The sequence below is a fragment of the Juglans regia genome, chromosome 12, assembly GCF_001411555.2.
Source record: "Juglans regia cultivar Chandler chromosome 12, Walnut 2.0, whole genome shotgun sequence".
In the NCBI taxonomy this organism is placed as follows: Eukaryota; Viridiplantae; Streptophyta; class Magnoliopsida; order Fagales; family Juglandaceae; genus Juglans; species Juglans regia.
Genome location: NC_049912.1, coordinates 3,238,947 through 3,257,234, shown reverse-complemented (window position 1 = coordinate 3,257,234; position 18,288 = coordinate 3,238,947). Strand labels below are relative to the sequence as shown.

General features: G+C 33.8%; 1 protein-coding gene across 1 annotated transcript; it reads left to right on the top strand.

The window, feature by feature from the left end:
* The first annotated feature begins 9,208 nt into the window (after positions 1 to 9,208).
* Positions 9,209 to 17,588, top strand: LOC108998294 (oleoyl-acyl carrier protein thioesterase 1, chloroplastic-like). The gene is made up of 7 exons (XM_018974811.2): positions 9,209 to 9,759; positions 10,797 to 10,930; positions 11,022 to 11,135; positions 12,544 to 12,639; positions 14,333 to 14,420; positions 14,494 to 14,562; positions 17,173 to 17,588. The coding sequence occupies exons 1-7, from the start codon at positions 9,400 to 9,402 to the stop codon at positions 17,449 to 17,451; spliced, it is 1,140 nt and encodes a 379-aa protein (XP_018830356.1). The 5' UTR covers positions 9,209 to 9,399; the 3' UTR covers positions 17,452 to 17,588.
* The last annotated feature ends 700 nt before the right edge of the window (positions 17,589 to 18,288 follow it).

Sequence of the window (18,288 nt, the reverse complement as noted above, 5' to 3'; positions counted from 1 at the left end):
AGTCAGTACTCAGAGAGATAAAGCTAGAGTGAGTATTTTTTCATCACCCATTTCGTTGTTGGGTCACCCCTATTTATAGTTACCTTTTAGAAATTTCTTGTGGTTGGATTTCGTGTCACGCGGGACAATTTGCCCCGCGGGTCGTGTTACCGAGCAGCTTACGTGTTTTTTCCTCACCGAGTGACGATTATGCCTAACTTTTTCTGTGTACCATTCTGGTGTTGGGCCGCATTTAATGCCGCGTGCCCTGCGCTCTGGAAGACATTTAATGCGACATAACCCCTGCTCTGGGCCGCATTAAATGTGACGTGACCTCTATTCTGGGCCACATTCAAAACTCACATCAATTTATCTCAACTCATTTCATCTCGTCATTACAACTTTCTCAAATTTCTACACAAAATATAATAAACAATTCAACTTTTTCAAAATCTAAAACAACTTTTTTAAATTCTCACACAAAATATAATAAACAATTTAACTTTTATTCTACTATTTACAATTCATCTCAACCTATTTCAACTCATCTCTGAATCCAAATGACTCCGAAGTGTTCTTGAGTATTGAAAAGTAGATAGAGCCACGAGTTGAAGATTTGAGCTGCATTTTTTTGCCTGCTTGTGGCATTTGAGTACTTATGGGGATCACCTCTCATAGATCAAGCCCTCCTTTTGTTTTGGGGACCTCTTTATCAAAAGATTTTAGTATATGAACCACATTTTTCTACATTTGGATGATAGTTTAAAGATCCTACTACTTCGTCCAAATAACACAAATCTTCCATGTTCTAAGATTTGTTACAAAGTAAAACCTTGCGGAATAGAGATTTTTTTCAACTATCGACTCAAATAAATAAAACACGTTGTATGAGTTATGTAACATTTAATACTGCTCATTTGGAAAATCATGATAATGTGGATCTATATACATAGGAAAATGATAGGTACATAAAGTGCACTTATCTTTTGTACCAATGAGTAGGCCTGCAATTCGTCCAACATGTCCTGGTTTTGGACCCGACCCGTAATATGCGGGTCGGGTCTAAAAATGACTAATAATATTTGCACAATAACGAATTCACACCAAATCGAGAATCATCCATCCTCCTTTCTCAATTCCTCAATCACAAAACTTTCGTTAGGCTCTCAAACTCCAGAATCCACAAATTCCCCATTAGCAAAACGAAAAACTAAATTCTCAAATTTCTCAAATACTCAAAACCAAAATTTTATTGCAAAATTGTTTTCAAGTCAACTACCAAGCTTCAAATTCAATCAAAACAAGAACCTCTCTCTTTCTCATAGCAATGGATTCCAACAACTATAAAACCAAGAAAACAAAACAAAACCCCAACAAAGCTACCCTTTATTTCTTAATCCATCAGAAACACCATGCCAGGACCTCTTGAGCTCGAATTGCCTCTAAATACCATGGAATTGCCAAACCCAATTAGGAAAAAAAAAAAAAACAACAACAACAACAACATTAAAGCGTCCTGAACTTTGAAATCTCTAGCTCTCAAGAATTTCAAGAGCATAACATCGGTCCTTGCGTGACCTTTACTTGGCAATAAAGGCATGCCCCAAGTGGTACTATCTCCTAGCTGTTCTTTTGTCTTTGGGTTTGCTTGCGTAGTTGAAGGATTCTTGGCTGGTTTGCCAAGAAGACAATTCCCAATAATCGCATCTTCGACCTTGCGACGGAACTGCAGCAACTCATTCTTCTTCTTGTTCTTTATTTCAATAGCATAAGCGCTTTCATCTTCTTAGCTGCTAGGGTTTGATCAATTTGAACACTTAAAGCATTTTAAGAATGTTAAGAGTCGGGTCTGCCCGTCTCGGGTTCAAACTGACATTGAAGCAAAACCGTCTTTTATCGGACGAATCTAATTAGGCCAAACAGACTAAGCAGTCCAACGGGTTTTTTGCACAGGCCTACCAATAAGACCTTTTTTTTTTTTTTAAAAAAAAAAATTATGTTTATTTATTTTTTAATATTGTGTTTGTTTATTTTTTTCTATTTAAAAAAATACAAAAGAAAAGTAACGAGAATCTTAATGTAAGTGATCAATGTAAAATTTAGTGCATGAACTGATAATAAAATTTAAATATAAAATGAAGACTAATATTATTGGTAATTAGGACATAATCCCTCACACGTGATTCCTTGATATTTTGGTTCATATAAATTGAACCAAATCTATAAAGATGTCGTGTCTCGTGTAATGGTGGATTGGTTGAGGCCATAAAATAACGAGGAGATGCTAACGATGATGATCCCTCCTCCTCCGCCTCCTCAAAATTATCATAGGAATTTGTAATATTAAGGGTGTGGGGTGACATCTTTGACCTGACCTCTGACAATCATCGTGATGATAAAGTTAATGATTCGATTCCATTCGATTTAAGATGGGTTGGGAATTGTTTATCAATCGAAGTTGGGGAAACGTGATGTCCTGTCTCTCTGTTCTTTCATGGACATCATAGTCCTTTCAGTTTCATCTGCGGGTAACGGCTCAAATGACATTGAATTAGACCTTGGACAGAAACACGGGACCATGTGTTTAGCATTTGGAAAAAGCTAAACCACCAAGAGACTCTTTCATGAATTCTCTCGATTTTTATTTTTTCTAATTTAATGATTAACGAAGTATTTTTTTTAAAAAAAAAAATGAAAATAATTTTAAAAATACTTTAAAAAATACACAAAATTAAAAAGTACAAAAAGCACTTATTAGTGGGTAATGTCGGAACACCTCTCGGTGACTCTAGCACTGTCCTTAGCATTTTCATTAAACTTAAACAAATAATGTTCAGTTTATTCGTTTAGGTGTTTTCTATCGTAATTTATATTTAGTTATAAAAAAGATTTTATAAAAATAAATTTATAAATTGATGTGATTTGATATAATATGTTAGATTATAAATTATTTATATTTTAAATTATTATTTTTGTTTAACGTATTTACTAATTATTTAATACTACTTAAGGAGATGTTGAAAAAATAACCATAAATAGGATTTTTTATTTTTATTTTAAGTTTTTATCGTGTGAAACTACTTAAAATGTGTTATATCAACAAATCTAATTATGGATGATAAGATCTAGTGTGAAAGTAATATTATTCTAAAAATAAAATATGCATCCTTCATAGTCACTTTCTTGATGCAAATCATCTCTCTATTCGTGCAACTCTTCACAATAGATAATCCCATGATTTATATTTTGAGATTATCAACACATCACTTATTACGAGACTTGTTATAACTATACAAAAAAAATTAAAATACTGACAATTTTTTTCATGTGTCAAAAGAACAACCTTGCAAATAGATGCAAGCCCATTTTAGGCAACAAAATGTTGGTCTCAATAAAGGTCATTGTAAGGGGGTTTTTCCCATAGGTCCTATAAGCAAAACCATGAAGAACCACTACGGAGGCTAGTCCGAGGGCCCAACCTTGCCCTACGACCTTCCGCTAAAGGAAGTCAATGGGCCCTTAGTAGGGTATTCGGCCCACGGGAATAACCCTCTGGGAAAGGGAAAGTGGATGGTTGGGGCAGAGGGGACTCGCCGCCATGACACCACCCCGATGGCAAGCTACTATCTGGGATTTGCACTGGCAGAAAGGCAAGAAATATGAAAAACTCATGATTCCCTAGCAACAAGCATGAAAAAGAATGACGAATAACATTTTTGGGCAAAGTAAGTCACGAAACCACGCTGCATTAATGATGCCGCCCTAGAAGCCATGCTGCATTAATGGATTCTGACCAAACGAACAGTAGACATGACAGGGGTCTTCAAAGTCTACGATGAGCTGTCCCATTCGAAAAACCTAGTATAAAAGTTTATCTCCAGGTACGAAAAGTTATATATGATTCCTCTAAGTTTACGCACAAACTATTAAGAATATATACTGACTTTAGCATCGGAAACTCCCCGGCCACCACCAAAGCCCCCATTTTCCGTATTTCCTTAGAGTGTGCAGGTGACAGCTCAAAAATTCGAGTTTCTGAAACCTGACCCAAAGGTGCACGAAACACGACGTTAATAGTCATATCACAAAATAGAGGATACTTTGAAGGATTAAGGTATAAAATCTGTTCTTAGGATCGTAGCGTTTTCCAAAATGCTCGTATTACTTGCCGTTTATTTTCATAAAGAGTAATGATACACGAATAACCTTTTTTTTTATAGTTTTTTATATAATTATGTTTTGAATGAGAGTATTTATGTAAAGTAATGTTACTTTTATAAGTTATTTTATAAAAATATTATTCATTTAAAACATAATTTTATAAAGAATTGTAAAAAAAATTATGTGTCAATATTTTTGTTTCATAAATATCTACAGCAGCTAGTCCAACACCAAAACAGGCTAAACAGAATCCAACTGGGCCTTTCATTTTGGATCCACCCTTATGAGCTTCCATCCTGCATCAATTTTGGCCCAATTTCAAAATTCCGGCATCAGGCCCAAGAAGCATAGGTTTGTTCATGTATTAGATTCATTGAAGTTTGATCGAATTTTTCACTCCATGTGATTTTAGAAACAATAAAACTAATTCATTTTTCAAGATTTTGTTTGTTAGTATTTAGGAAAGCCAAATAAATATCAGTGACAGTTCAACACTTATTACTTGACAGGCAAAGTAAAAAAAAAAAAAAAAATTCTAAAATAGTTAAAGAAAATAAAAATAATGAAAATAATATTATATATATAAACCACTAAAATTAAAATAAAAAAATATCAACTTTTTTAAAGAGGAAATTTTTACTATTTTGGCTTAGTACATTTAAAAAATTAATATTTTTCTTAGAAATATGTCTTGCATCATTTTATTAAAAATAAAAGAAAAGAAAAAAAAACATTAAATTGAATATTTTTAATAGAATGACACAATTATATGATTTATTTAATTGTAAAATAAATCCCTTAAAACCTTTTTGGGTTCCCTTTTTTACATTAAATGTTGTAGATTCTATACTGTGTTTTATAATATTAATTAATATTCACGTGAACATTGAAATATGATCGTTTTTATTTCAATTAAACGGATAAGATATATTTAATGGAAAACATTACTTCTATGTTATTTCATTGGTCAATATGATTATACTAACCATAAATATCTAAAAAAAAAATACTCTCTTAATTATTAGCTTAAATTTGAGGGCTTCAAGTGAGAGACATAGACGCATAAAATGACTATAACATTTATTTTTTATTTAATGCCACATAAATTTTTGTGAAGAAATAAAGAGAAATTCTACTATGCCGCTCCAATCATACAACTCATTATGCTCTATTAACGTGATACCATCATGTGGTGTCATGTGATTTGTTAAAAAGAAATTAAAATCACAAACATAAAAAGGGATGGAGAGAACCTAATCTTCATCTTTTTGTGTTTTCATATGCCGTTTTGTTTTTAATATATATTTTTTATTTTTTAATAAGACACATGGCACCATGTGGTGGTGTCACATCAATAGGACAAAATCAGCAGTATGACTGAGGCGATATAATAGCAATTTATTAGCAATTATTCATTTTTTATAACTTAGCTAGCCATTTTTCAACAACACTAAATAACAAACTCTCTAAATTTATCACTATTTCATTATAATATCTATTTTACCTTTAAATTAATTCGAAACCCAACTTTGATGATCTCGAATGCAATAGGGGCATTTGAATATGCACAATGAGCAAAAAATCAACAACTGAAAAACCAACAACCAGCAAAAATCAGAAAAAAAAATATATATATATATGCAACTGAAAACCAGCAAAAATCCCAAATAGCATGAAGTAGAAGGGAAGAAAAATTATTGAATCACAAAGCAGATGGGAAGCAAAATCGTTGACAACTTCTGGAGGTGGGCAGCATGGGTGGGTGGGGGGCTTAGCCCTGCATGGGAGATCCCTAAAGGGGGTAGGGGGTGGGCTAACCACAGCGGGGCCTCGCCTCGCCCCGCCCCGCACTCCTCCCTTATTTAATATAAAAAATAATCTTTTTAATATTTATATAAATATATTATATATAGATATATACAATTTGTTAAAAACTTAAAGTTGAATTCAAGTTAATGAATTGCAGGCCAAGACAATCTAAAATAAAACTCTAATGAGTTTATATTCTTTTTGAATGTATGAATTTTAATTTATAAATTTAATTATATTATAAGTTGGGTCTAAACTTCGTTTTAGAAAAAAAAAATTTAATAGATCCAATGGTTCGTTGGATTGAGCGGAGGGTGGAGTAGGGTGCGGTTTCAACCTCACTCCCCAGTAGCGGGGAGGGGGTGGGGTTGGAAACCCTCCCTCCACATGGTGTGAGGTGGGGGGGCTGGGAGGAAGTGCCCCCGTCGGCTTGGGCTTAACAAAGGCGTTCAACGGCGGTTTCTATGGTTGTCCGATACTTTCAATTGGCTGTGGCGGTCGACGGTGGCCAAGTGTAGAAATGGAGATGTGTATTTTCTTGGGGCTTTTGTGAAATGGATATATGAATTTTGCTAGATGCTAGTGCCAAAATTCGTCTGAGCGGGAAGAATGTTTAATGTGAAAAAAATCTTTGGCCAACGATTTTGGTTGGCTACATTTGGCCAATCAAAATCTCAATATTAAATTTACTGATAGATTTAGAGAGTTGATGTGCGTGTATTTTGAGCTAGCTATCCAAATTTTGGCTAAATTTTAACTATGACTAATTCACTACAAGTGCTCTTAAGTTTAAATTTTCAAATTCCAAAAACGAAATACATGGACACACAATATCTTACAAAAGAAAAATGTTATTTAAAAAGGGTAGTGCTACTATGCCCCTTAATTTACCCACTTTGTTTGCCCCTAGTCAAATTGTATTTTTTTTATTTTTTACTTTTTATTTCAAACTTTTTTTAAACATTTTAAAAAAATAAAAAAATAAAAAAATATCAATATACTAATAGTCACTTCTTTAATCAGTAAATAAATTTTTTTTTTAAATAAATACATGAACAGATAAAATAAGTAAGCAAAATGAGAGGCATACTACCATTATTTAAAAAAAAAAAAAAAAAACTGATGTGGGATGGCTAACAAACAGAAATTTATTTCGATTGAATTTGACATAAGCCCCTTCTGCCTGTATACTCTTTGTTATTTGCATCTTCAAACTCTCTTCTTCAAGCCTATGAAAATGCTAATGTCCCAAAAGCTATATCTTCTTCCTACAAAAGACCCAAACCCGAGTTTGGAGTTCCACCATTCCAATTTTAGATCTTGACATTCTTGCTTTGCAATCTCTTCTTTGACTTCGTATCTATATGAGTTTCAGGGGCGGGGTTCCATACAAATTGAAGCCTAAGGTAAAATATAAATGAGTCATTTATAATTATAATAAAAGTGACTGTAAATATAATTTTTATTTTAAAATTTCATCGATTAAAAATAAAATTGAGGCATGCCACGTTGCTACGTATTGCAGACCACGTAAAAGCGTGAGTACTCTGCTCTTTCGTAATTTATTTTATTTAAAATAAAGATATTTTTGTAAAGTGGTATTAATATTTTATAAAAATATTTTTATTTTAAAGTATAATTATATAAAATATCATAAAAAAATGACACGTGTTTATAGTTTTTCAGGATTACTCTTTCACTCTTTTGTTTTTAAATAATTTTTCAGGCTGTATCCGGCGGGCGGCGGCTATAATTACATAGAAGTCCTTAACTAGGTGTGTTCTCACCTAGAGAGGGAAGTGAACTACTTGTAAGCTACACTTCATTGAATGACCCTTTTCTACTAAACTACTTTTTGACTTTCTGGGGCATTCCACCAAACAATTAATATGCGTATGTACCAAATATTTTTGTTTTCATGCAACTTAGGCCCGTTTGTTTTTAGAGATAAGATGAGATGAGATAAGATGAGATGAGATTAAAGTTAAAAAGTTGAATAAAATATTGTTAGAATATATTTTTTAATATTATTATTGTTTTGAGATTTAAAAAAATTGAATTGTTTATTTTATTTTGCATGGAAATTTGAGAAAGTTGTAATGATGAGGTGAGATGAGATGAGATGAGATGAGATAAGATGTTTTTGAAAAACAAACAAGGCCTTAAAGCCCCGTTTCGTTAATAAATTCTTGATCTAATTTTAAATTAAATTTAATATTCAAACACTTAATTTTTAAATTTATTTTAATTTAAAATCTCTTTATACGTGAGATCTATAATATTTTTTTAATTTAACACTTATTTATACGTTTTAACTTTTTATAAATATATTTAAACTCATCTTAATATTCAAACACATTTAATTCATATGAGGTGGACTACATAAAATTTACTCTGTCATCTCAACTCACTGTTATTTATAAATAACTTAACTCAACTCAATATCTAAGCGCAGGCTAAATTTTGATCTATGTTATTAATTTTTGAGTTTTACTATGTATAAAAAAGTTTGCGTACTAATCTGCGTATTAATATTATTGTTTTCATATTTTAAATTCAAATTAATAAAATTTTTAATAAAATTTATTTTCTGACCAATTATTTAAATATTAGTGTAAAAAATAATCTTTGGAATTTCAAAATTAGATACCTCTCGACCAGAAAATGACTCAGAATTTGGAGCAAGGTATGGAGGAGCCGAACTTAAAAAAAATCCCATTTGGCCTAAACCATTTTTCCTTGATAAAAACTAAAAAGATGTAAAATTTATGTAAAATTTCTTCTCATTAATTATTATTTATTATTCTCTATCTCACGAAAAATATAATATGTAAGATGTGAAAATAATAGTATCTTCAGGGTGTGAAAATAACTAATATTGATTCATTAAAGAGAAAATTTATTTATAGTCTTCACTTGAAATTGTATGTACAAACTCTTTATTAAATAAAAAAAATAGTATTTTAAAAAGAATATTTTTATAATTTTAAAGATAAAATTATCTAAATTTACGTTACAGTTTTTATCTCATTTGATAATTGTATGTAGCATTACTTTTCATTAAAAAGTTTTGTTATACAACTTTTATCACACTCTATATTTTATATTTTTTTAAAATTTAATATTTTTTTTTGAGTTTATTCTTTTTAAATTATTTTAAATTTAAACTTTTTATTTGTTATTTATATAATAAATATTTGATAAAAAAATAATAAAAATTAAAAAAAATATATAACGTGGAGTGCGAGAAGGTTGCGAGATTCTTCGTAAATTTCTCGTCTACAGGCATTTCTCTCTCTCTCTCTAGATCGGGCTACCTCGGTCCCATCGATCAATACCAGATTTGCCAGTACCTCTCTAAAACCACATAAATAAGCAAACTCGCACTCACAAGTCACAACAGAACATACGAACTGGGTTTTGGAAGGGGGAGACTTGAGAAACAGAGAGATGCTGAACGTCTCCTGCAATGTGAGCAATGGTCAGATTCACGCCCTAGCCCAATGCGCTTTTCTGGGTCGTTGTACTTCCACTCTCCGGATAAACGACGCCATTTGGTGCCGGCCACTTCGTAAACCTCCGGTTCTGGTCCGGGCTGTCTTGTCGGAGCGGGGTGGAGCAGGAAGCTCCAGCGGGGTCTTGGGGTCGGACAGGGTGGTCGGATCCGGGTCCGCGAGCCTGGGGGACCGGTTGAGGCTGGGAAGCTTGACGGAGGACGGGTTGTCTTATAAGGAGAGGTTCATAGTGAGGTGCTATGAGGTTGGGATTAACAAAACCGCTACAGTTGAAACCATTGCCAATCTCTTGCAGGTTAAAAACACATCATATTTTATTCAAGCGGGTTTTGATTTAATTTCAAATTTTTGATGGTGTTATTGGACATTTGATGTCTGGGTTTGTTGGTGATGTTATCAGTAACGTGCATGTCCAAATGTGCATTTCAAGTTTTGAAGGTCGTATGTAATTTCTTTCTGGGTCTTTGTCAACTGGGTATCGTTGGTTGTTTTTAAGAGCTGCGAGATGAGATGATTTTAGATGAATCGAAAAAAATATTCCTTTTTAATATTATTATTATTTTAAAATTAAAAAAAATTGAATTATTTATTACATTTTATATAAAATTTTAAAAAAATTGTATCGATGGGATGGATAGTTCTATTTATTTTTCATGTTTAAGTCGAGTACCAAATCCATCTATTCTTTTGGCAAATTTCTGCGTTTTAGCAACTGTATATGTTTCATGGCTTCAACTGGGTATGCTTCTTTCTTTGTTGTTGACTTGCTCAGACAGGTCGCCGTCTCTGCCCATTGAAACTATTGATGCTTGAACATTTTAGCCTGCTTTCAATCATACGGTCCGGTTGTATATGCTAGATGGATATTAACCTCTGTATTCATTCTCTTCTATACTTCTACTTGGACTTTGCCTAATTACGTGGATTAATAAATTCTTTTGATAAAAAAAATCTTAACCTCTGCACTCATTTGCTATGCCACCGTATGAAAAGCGAGCATGTAAATCTCTCTCTCTCTCTAACAACGAGCATGTAAATTCCTTTTTTGGATAAGTGTGAGCATGTAAATTCTCATCTACATTCTGTTTCGTGGTCAGCATAACGTTTTCCTAAAAATTGGTAATTTTAAGTTTAGGTTCCACTGTGTTTGATGCTACCCATATAGTAGATGAAATTTTGGTTTTCATTTCAGAAACATTTTAATAGAATTAATTTTGCTAATAGTAATTCATCTATGCAGGATGTAGAAGTGCCTTTAACCTTAAGCAGAGAATGATTTAACTTTCCCTAAGAATTGCAATATAATAATTTCCTCCCAAATTTGTGATGTAGGAAGTTGGATGCAACCATGCTCAAAATGTAGGATTTTCCACAGATGGTTTTGCGACGACCCCCACCATGAGGAAAATGCATCTCATATGGGTGACTGCTCGCATGCACATTGAAATCTACAGATACCCTGCTTGGTGAGCTTTCTTCTTCTTCTTCTTTGCTCTGTTTTTAATTTGGAATTCTTACATGATAAGTTTTAAATCAATATACGGGTGCATGGGACAGGAGTGATGTAGTTGAAATTGAAACTTGGTGCCAAGGGGATGGAAGAATTGGAACTAGACGTGATTGGATAATCAAGGACTATGCTACCGATCAAGTAATTGGAAGAGCAACAAGGTACACGTTGAGTTGCCATTTCCTTTTGTCCTTGCTATGCAAGCCAGAATTATAAGGGGATATAAACGTAGTTGTGATAGAGAATAAGACGGGGGTCAATCCTTCTATGACACGCATTTAATCACATTTCACCCTGCTTCCTTTCCTTGAGTGTCACTTCTTTGAGGATCATTGGATGTACATGTATCAATCACTAATCATTTCGATGGCTACGTTTGCCTATAAAAAATTACTAATCATGCTTTCAGATAAAACCCTCTTTCTCCTATTTCTCACTCCCAATGTAAAGCTGAAGGGTTTAGTCAAAGCATAGTTCATGGTTAACGTGTGTGAATAGAATGGAGGAACTTCTCTGTTCATACATGCGGTTCATATTGCAAAAGGGAGAAAAAGTCATATGATTTTAACTTTTATCATGTATGGTTATAATCATGCATTGCAGCCCATGTTAGATTGCTGTAAGACGTAATAGGTAATTAGTCTTATTTATTGATAAAAAAAAGACGTAATAGGTAATTAGTGTTGCATGTGTAAGAAGGTGGAGAGTCCTTTGATTATCTTCTACTTCGTTGTAAGATTGCTAGTGCACTGTAGGGTGACTTCTTTAGTTGGGTTGGATTGGCGTGGATCATGCCTAGAAGAATTGTGGATTATTTTTTTAAAATTCTTGGAAAAGGATAGGTGTCAGCCGGCAAATTGTACTACTGTGGAAGATGGTTCTCATTTGTCTCATTGGTGGATTTGGAAGGAAAGAAATAGAACCTTTATGGATTGCAAACAGACGATGGAGTAGTTCAAAAACTTTTGTATCAATACCATTAAAGGTTTAGTGCATTAATTTTTAATCTCGCAAACTTCTCCAGAAAATATAACATGATTTTCTGCTTACAATTGCCATCATAGAACATATCAAATGAAACTTGACGAGTCATCATTGACTTTTGTGTGTTTTCTTGAACTGTGATAGTTCTGAGATTTTATTTCTTGTCATCTCGTTTCTTTTTTTCCTATCAATCCTCTAAAAGTATATATTTTAATATTAAAAGCTTGGAACAACACTTGTCAATTCCTTAGAAACCAATTTAGTTGGGTCACATGTTATCATGCAGAAACAAAAATTAGTTGTACCTGATGTTTCTCTTAATGATTGACGTGTGTTAGTCTGACTGTGTGCTAGAATATGGTCATTTAATTATCAGTCTTGATTTTTTTTCCTTTTTATTTGATTGATACTCTCCTTTTGATTTGAATATTACAGTTGTGGAAGCTATTGAACATCTGTTTTCAGATGATTCAAGAACTTGACTTCTTAGGAATACTTGACGTCGTCTCTGACCTTTCATGTCTGATTTTTCTATGTGATTTGAGATGCTTTCTCACAGTTTGACATGTGAACCTTATGTTTCAGCAAGTGGGTTATGATGAACCAAGAAACCAGACGACTTCAGAAAGTTAGCGATGATGTCCGGGAAGAGTATTTAGTTTATTGCCCACGTGAACTCAGGTAGGGGGTTTTTGTTTGCTCTTGGCCTAAAATACCATATTTTCTGGCATGCGATGTCATAAAATTTATAAGATGTAGGATGCATAAGGAATACATGCTCTGTTATAATTAACGTTTGCAAGATGACATGATTTTTCTCGGTATATTCTATTGTCTTATTATTGAAACCCTTTTTCTCATTTCTGTTATCTGCGTGACAAGACAAGGTCAACTTAAGGTAGGTCAACAAATTACAGATACCCAGAAAATATTCATCAATAAATTGAAAATGAAAAGGACTGTCCGAAGAGGAGTCTATAGTTTTACAATATGTAGTGTTGAGATGCTATCCTTTCTTCTGTAGTTATGTATGAGGTACCAAATCTTGTCACAGTAAAATCTCTTAGCCAGCCTTGGAGAAATCAGCTTGAAATTATGGGGAAGCAGTTGGAACTGCATCAAATCACAAGGAACTTAAAAGCAAGAGTACGAGAAAGAGCTATTTATTTTGCTAACTAAATGTAAGAGGAAAAGAGGGGTGGATGATGCGGATAAGTGAAATCCTAATCCAGACAAAAGGAGTAATCTAAGTACGAGAATTATTGTTGATATGGTAAGCTGTCTAAATCATTAAAAGGATACTGATGGTTGAACGTTCAAACACATCATCAGATGTTAGCATACAACTGGAGCAGCAATGCTTTTGTGAATTCAAACTGGTCTTTACTATGACAAGCATTTAATGAAGTGTGAGTTTTACTTTATATAAAAGGATGGAAAAGTAACAGATGCTAGGATGCGTGATGCGTCATTGTTAATTTTATCACATAATTGATGCAACACAAATTCCCAACTGCATACTAAATTATCCTAGCTAAGTCACAACAGATCCAATTTAACACTTCGGATATGTAGATATGCATCATAAAAGGATTTGACTTATCACACACACAAGCATCCACATATATTTTTCTTTTGCTAAGTAAGAAAGACAGTTATTAATACGAATCAAATAAGCAAAGCCCATGTACCACAAGCATCCACATACATGCCTATATGTATTATCTCTATATTTTTGTTAGTCATACACATATATGCTCTATATATATATACATCTTTATTGGTCATACACATATATGCCTATATATCCTATGCATAACCAAAGAAAATATGTAAAGCCAATCTATGATAAAGTTTGAAAGGGCCAAGGATTAAGCTTCGAAAGTCCCTTACCACTAGGAAAACACTTTTGTGCCCCAGTATTCTTCAAATCAGTGGTGTTGCATGGAAGCTGTGCCATACCACTGATTTGTTTTACTGCAACACACAATTCTTTTTGTGTTATTGGAAATGGTCTATGGTGTGATACCCCCCGTATTGACTGATGAGTATAGGTGGTGTATGGGAGATCCCACATTGCTTGGGAGGAGAAGTTTTTGCTCTTTATAATGATTCCAATGGGGCTCTAATTGTATCATTGACTAGTTCTTTTGGAGTATAGGCCCAAATGTGGTTCGGACCTTCCCTTAGGCCGTTACATATGGGGTGGAGGCTAGTCTAATTATACATTACAAGATATAATCACCAACATGGCTTGAGTTGATGATAAATTCTCCTTAACTCTAAAGCTCTAAAACTTATCCTATTCCCATTCACCTTATTGACTTTGAGTGGCTTTTTCTTTTCAGTAATTGGTCTTGTTTTGGTGTTGCAGATTAGCAATTCCAGAGGAGAATAGTACTAGCTTGAAAAAAATACCAAAACTGGAAGATCCTGCTCAGAATTCTAAAGTGGGACTTGTGGTAAGATCATCTGGTTCATCTAAATTCTTTAATCAGTCTTCTGAGGTCTGAGTATGTTTTTGATCCTTTTTAGCCTAGACGATCTGATCTGGACATGAACCAGCATGTTAATAACGTCACCTACATTGGATGGGTTCTAGAGGTTAGTGGAAGTTTCCTTTTATAAATAGTTGAGTACTCTTGTTATAAAGATGCCAACGCTTGCTTTTAATTGTTGCAATCCTTTTCCAATTTATTTCTTAACTAAAAGTAATCCTCATATATACCCATAACCTTTATATTCCTTGAATCAGGGATGGCCATGTGATAGTCCACAAGTAGGAAGATCAAACATCATTACTATTTTGTTCTATAGAGTCTGTAGACTAAATACTCTATGAAAGTTTTTTTATTTTTTGATAAGTAAAAGTAAAACTTTATTAATAGAAAAAAGCATAGCCCAAGTACTCATGAAGTATACACAGAATACGCCGAAGTACTACTAAGTACCAGAATATACTATGAAAGTTTAAATTTGCTAGGCAAAAAATTTCCGTCAAGGGGGCTCTTCCACTCTATGGCATAATATCCTTGCCTAATGGAACTTGCCTAATGGAACATCTCTTTGCTTTCTTGGGCATCTGAATGCCTTGCTGATTCTTGATAAGTTAGGTAATTTAATTTGAAGCGTATATGGACACAAATCAAATATATAGGAAGTATACTAAAGAAGACGCCCAACTGGAGAGATGAGGAAAAATAACACAATTCCATGAAATCTAGAAACCTAGTGGAATGGGAGCTATTGTGCGCCTCCATCCAAACATAAATAGAATTGAACATAATGGCTCTTAAGCCTGATACCATCCTCTCAGAATCTTCAGAGGTCCAAGTATTATGTACGTGCCAGTGCCAGATACACCACATCAACCCAACCGTGGGTAGCCCAAGTGGTAAGGGCAAACTTGTGTGCATGAGCCCCATATCACAGGTTCGATTCCCCCTGGGATCAAACTGCCATTTAAGTGGGAGGTCATGGCGGTGGGTTGCTATGCTAGTCTCCCCGGGGGTTAAGGTTCCCTGGGTGAGTCCTAAGGGCTCTGCCGTGGGGTGGTTTCCCCATCATTAAAAAAAAAAGATACACCACATCAAACACACTAGTACTATCGTCCAGACCTCAAAATCGCTATGGCTTTTAAGGAGACCATGAGAACAAGCCATCAAGTCCACCGCCCACTGGGCATGACCCACTCAATCCCAAAGGTAGAAATATCAATGCCCATAGATTCCTAACCACATTGCTGTGAAGCAGAAGATGAACAATGCTTTTTCCGCCTTGCTTACACATACAACACCATTACATTTCTATGATAATTTTTCTTCCTCGAGTTATCCCCAGTGTTAAATTTGAAATTGCCATCCAAACAAAAAATGCTACATTGATGACACCTTATTTCTCCAAATATTCATCCAAGGAAAAGGATGGTCATCTTGGGGGAAGACTGCGTGGTAGGACTTGAACTTAATAATCTGTCTTTCTGATGGAGTCCAGTAGATCTTAATAGCTCTACCTCATATCAACCTGAAGGAGTACAGACAATTGAGGAACTAAGAGATCATCCTCACTTCGCAATCATGCACTTTATAATAGATGTAACATTTCATTGGGATCTATTCTCAGAGATCTGCATGAGTTCTACCATTCAATGCCTGTTTGGAAATGTCCTTAAAGGCTGATTCCACACAACATATTGTGCCATAATCTAATCTTAGGGCTGGTTTGGTTACACTAAACCAAACTATCTCATCTAATCTCATATAATCATTACAACTTTCCCAAACTCTCATATAAAATATAATAAACAATTCAATTTTTTCAAATCCCAAAATAAAAATTATATTATAACAATATTTTATTCAACTTTCAACAAAATATCTCATCTGATCTCATCTGAACTGCATAACCAAACGAGGCCTAAAGACCCATTTCCCACCTTCTAATAAAATGAGAGAAGTCCCCCATCCTCTCCTAATGTTTTTCTACACTCCTATCTGAAAGGCCTGCTAGCGTTATTTGAATGTCAATCTCTTTACATATTATCTTACTTGACTTATACCACCAATCTCCACAAGGAATCTCTCTCCAATCTTCATGGTATAAGGCCATAAACACTTGCCCAACAAAGCTTTGTTGAATAATAACAAGTTTCTAACCACCAAACCACCTGGAGAAATCGAAGTGCACATCCTAGACCACTTAACGAGGTTGTAGTTGAATTCATTGCTGAGTCAGCCCCACTAGAAATCTTGCTAAAGTTTCTCAAGATGATAAGCTACACTGATGGGATATGGGAAATAGAGAGAAAACGCAAGCAAATTAGAAACAGTACTGCTTACCAGAGTGATCCAGCCTATCCAAGTGATCAATATATTATACTATTGCTTTTGAAACTTTTAGAGCAATTTACATGGTATGCCTGATGATGTGATTGGCAATTATCTTTTATCATCAGCTTTGAAAGGTTTAAACGAATTAATTTTTAGGGGGATCTTACCGCCTTCCCCATCCAACAAAAAAGATCATGTATAGCTTCATTCTGAAGTAAAATTTGGATTTTGGTGCCCATGATCTTTTTAAAGAACCTGAGCTTCACTCTTAAAAGGATTTTTTATTTGTCTTGTGTTTTTTATTTATCAATAAACAGATTTTTTATTTGTCTTATTACGGATACTTCCTCTCTATCTTATAAAGCTCATACATTTTCTCTGCCAGAGCATGCCACAAGAAGTCATTGATAGCCATGAACTGCAAACCATTACCCTAGATTACAGACGGGAGTGCCAACATGATGACCTAGTTGATTCACTTACCACTGTGGAACCAGTTGTGGATGCTACAGCAGTTTCTGAGCTTCAAGAAAAAAATGGGTCTGCTGATGTAAAGGAATACAAAGAAGATTTGCCTCAGTTTTTACATTTATTGAGATTGTCAGGTGATGGGCTTGAAATTAACCGAGGACGCACTGTGTGGAGAAAGAAACCTGCCAGATGATTTAATTTGGTCGGCTCCACCTTTTCTAGATCTCAAAGTTTTTCATGTTCTGTCGTCATGTTTTCCCCTTTTCTGCTCCAAAGGAATTTTGCTCCAACATAATAATTATCATATTTAATGGCTCTTCGTGTAAAAAATTGAGTGGGTTTATTCATGTGGTCAATAAAGACATTAATACATGAATTAAAGGTCAATTAGCATGTGAAAGCTAGCTTGTAATAGATCAATAAATTAAGTAAAATGAAAAACATATTAATGAAATGATGAGTTGGCTCAATAGATCAATACAAAAAAGATGCAGCTTAATTGGAAATTTATGTAATTAGTAATAGATTCACGATACGAAATTAATTTATAAAAAAGGTTTGAGACATTTTAATTTGTCATCCTATATATATTAATTGGGTGATGTTTTGTTAGACATAAACGATATATTAAAGATATATCATGCATCAGTAACAAGATTTATGTTACTATACCAAAACTAGTTAGTACTCAATGGTTTATCTTCATCAACTCGATCAGTATCTAAAATTTTTACAGGTTTGGGATAAAAAAAAAAAAATAGATATATAACAGTCAGGTATCAAAGATAGGTTCATGTCAAGTCATTAAATATAGAGGAGTGTTATAGCCATAAAGAAATTATACAAAAATGAATTCACAAACTAACGTGACTTTATGTGATCATCCGTCAGATTTACTTTATAATAAAAGTAGCTTTACAATCTGACAAACTATATCAAGCCACATCAATTTGTGAGATTATTTTTATATAATCACTTTGTGACTAGAATATTTCTCTTAAAGATATAGTGATAGATGAGTGGAGCATTA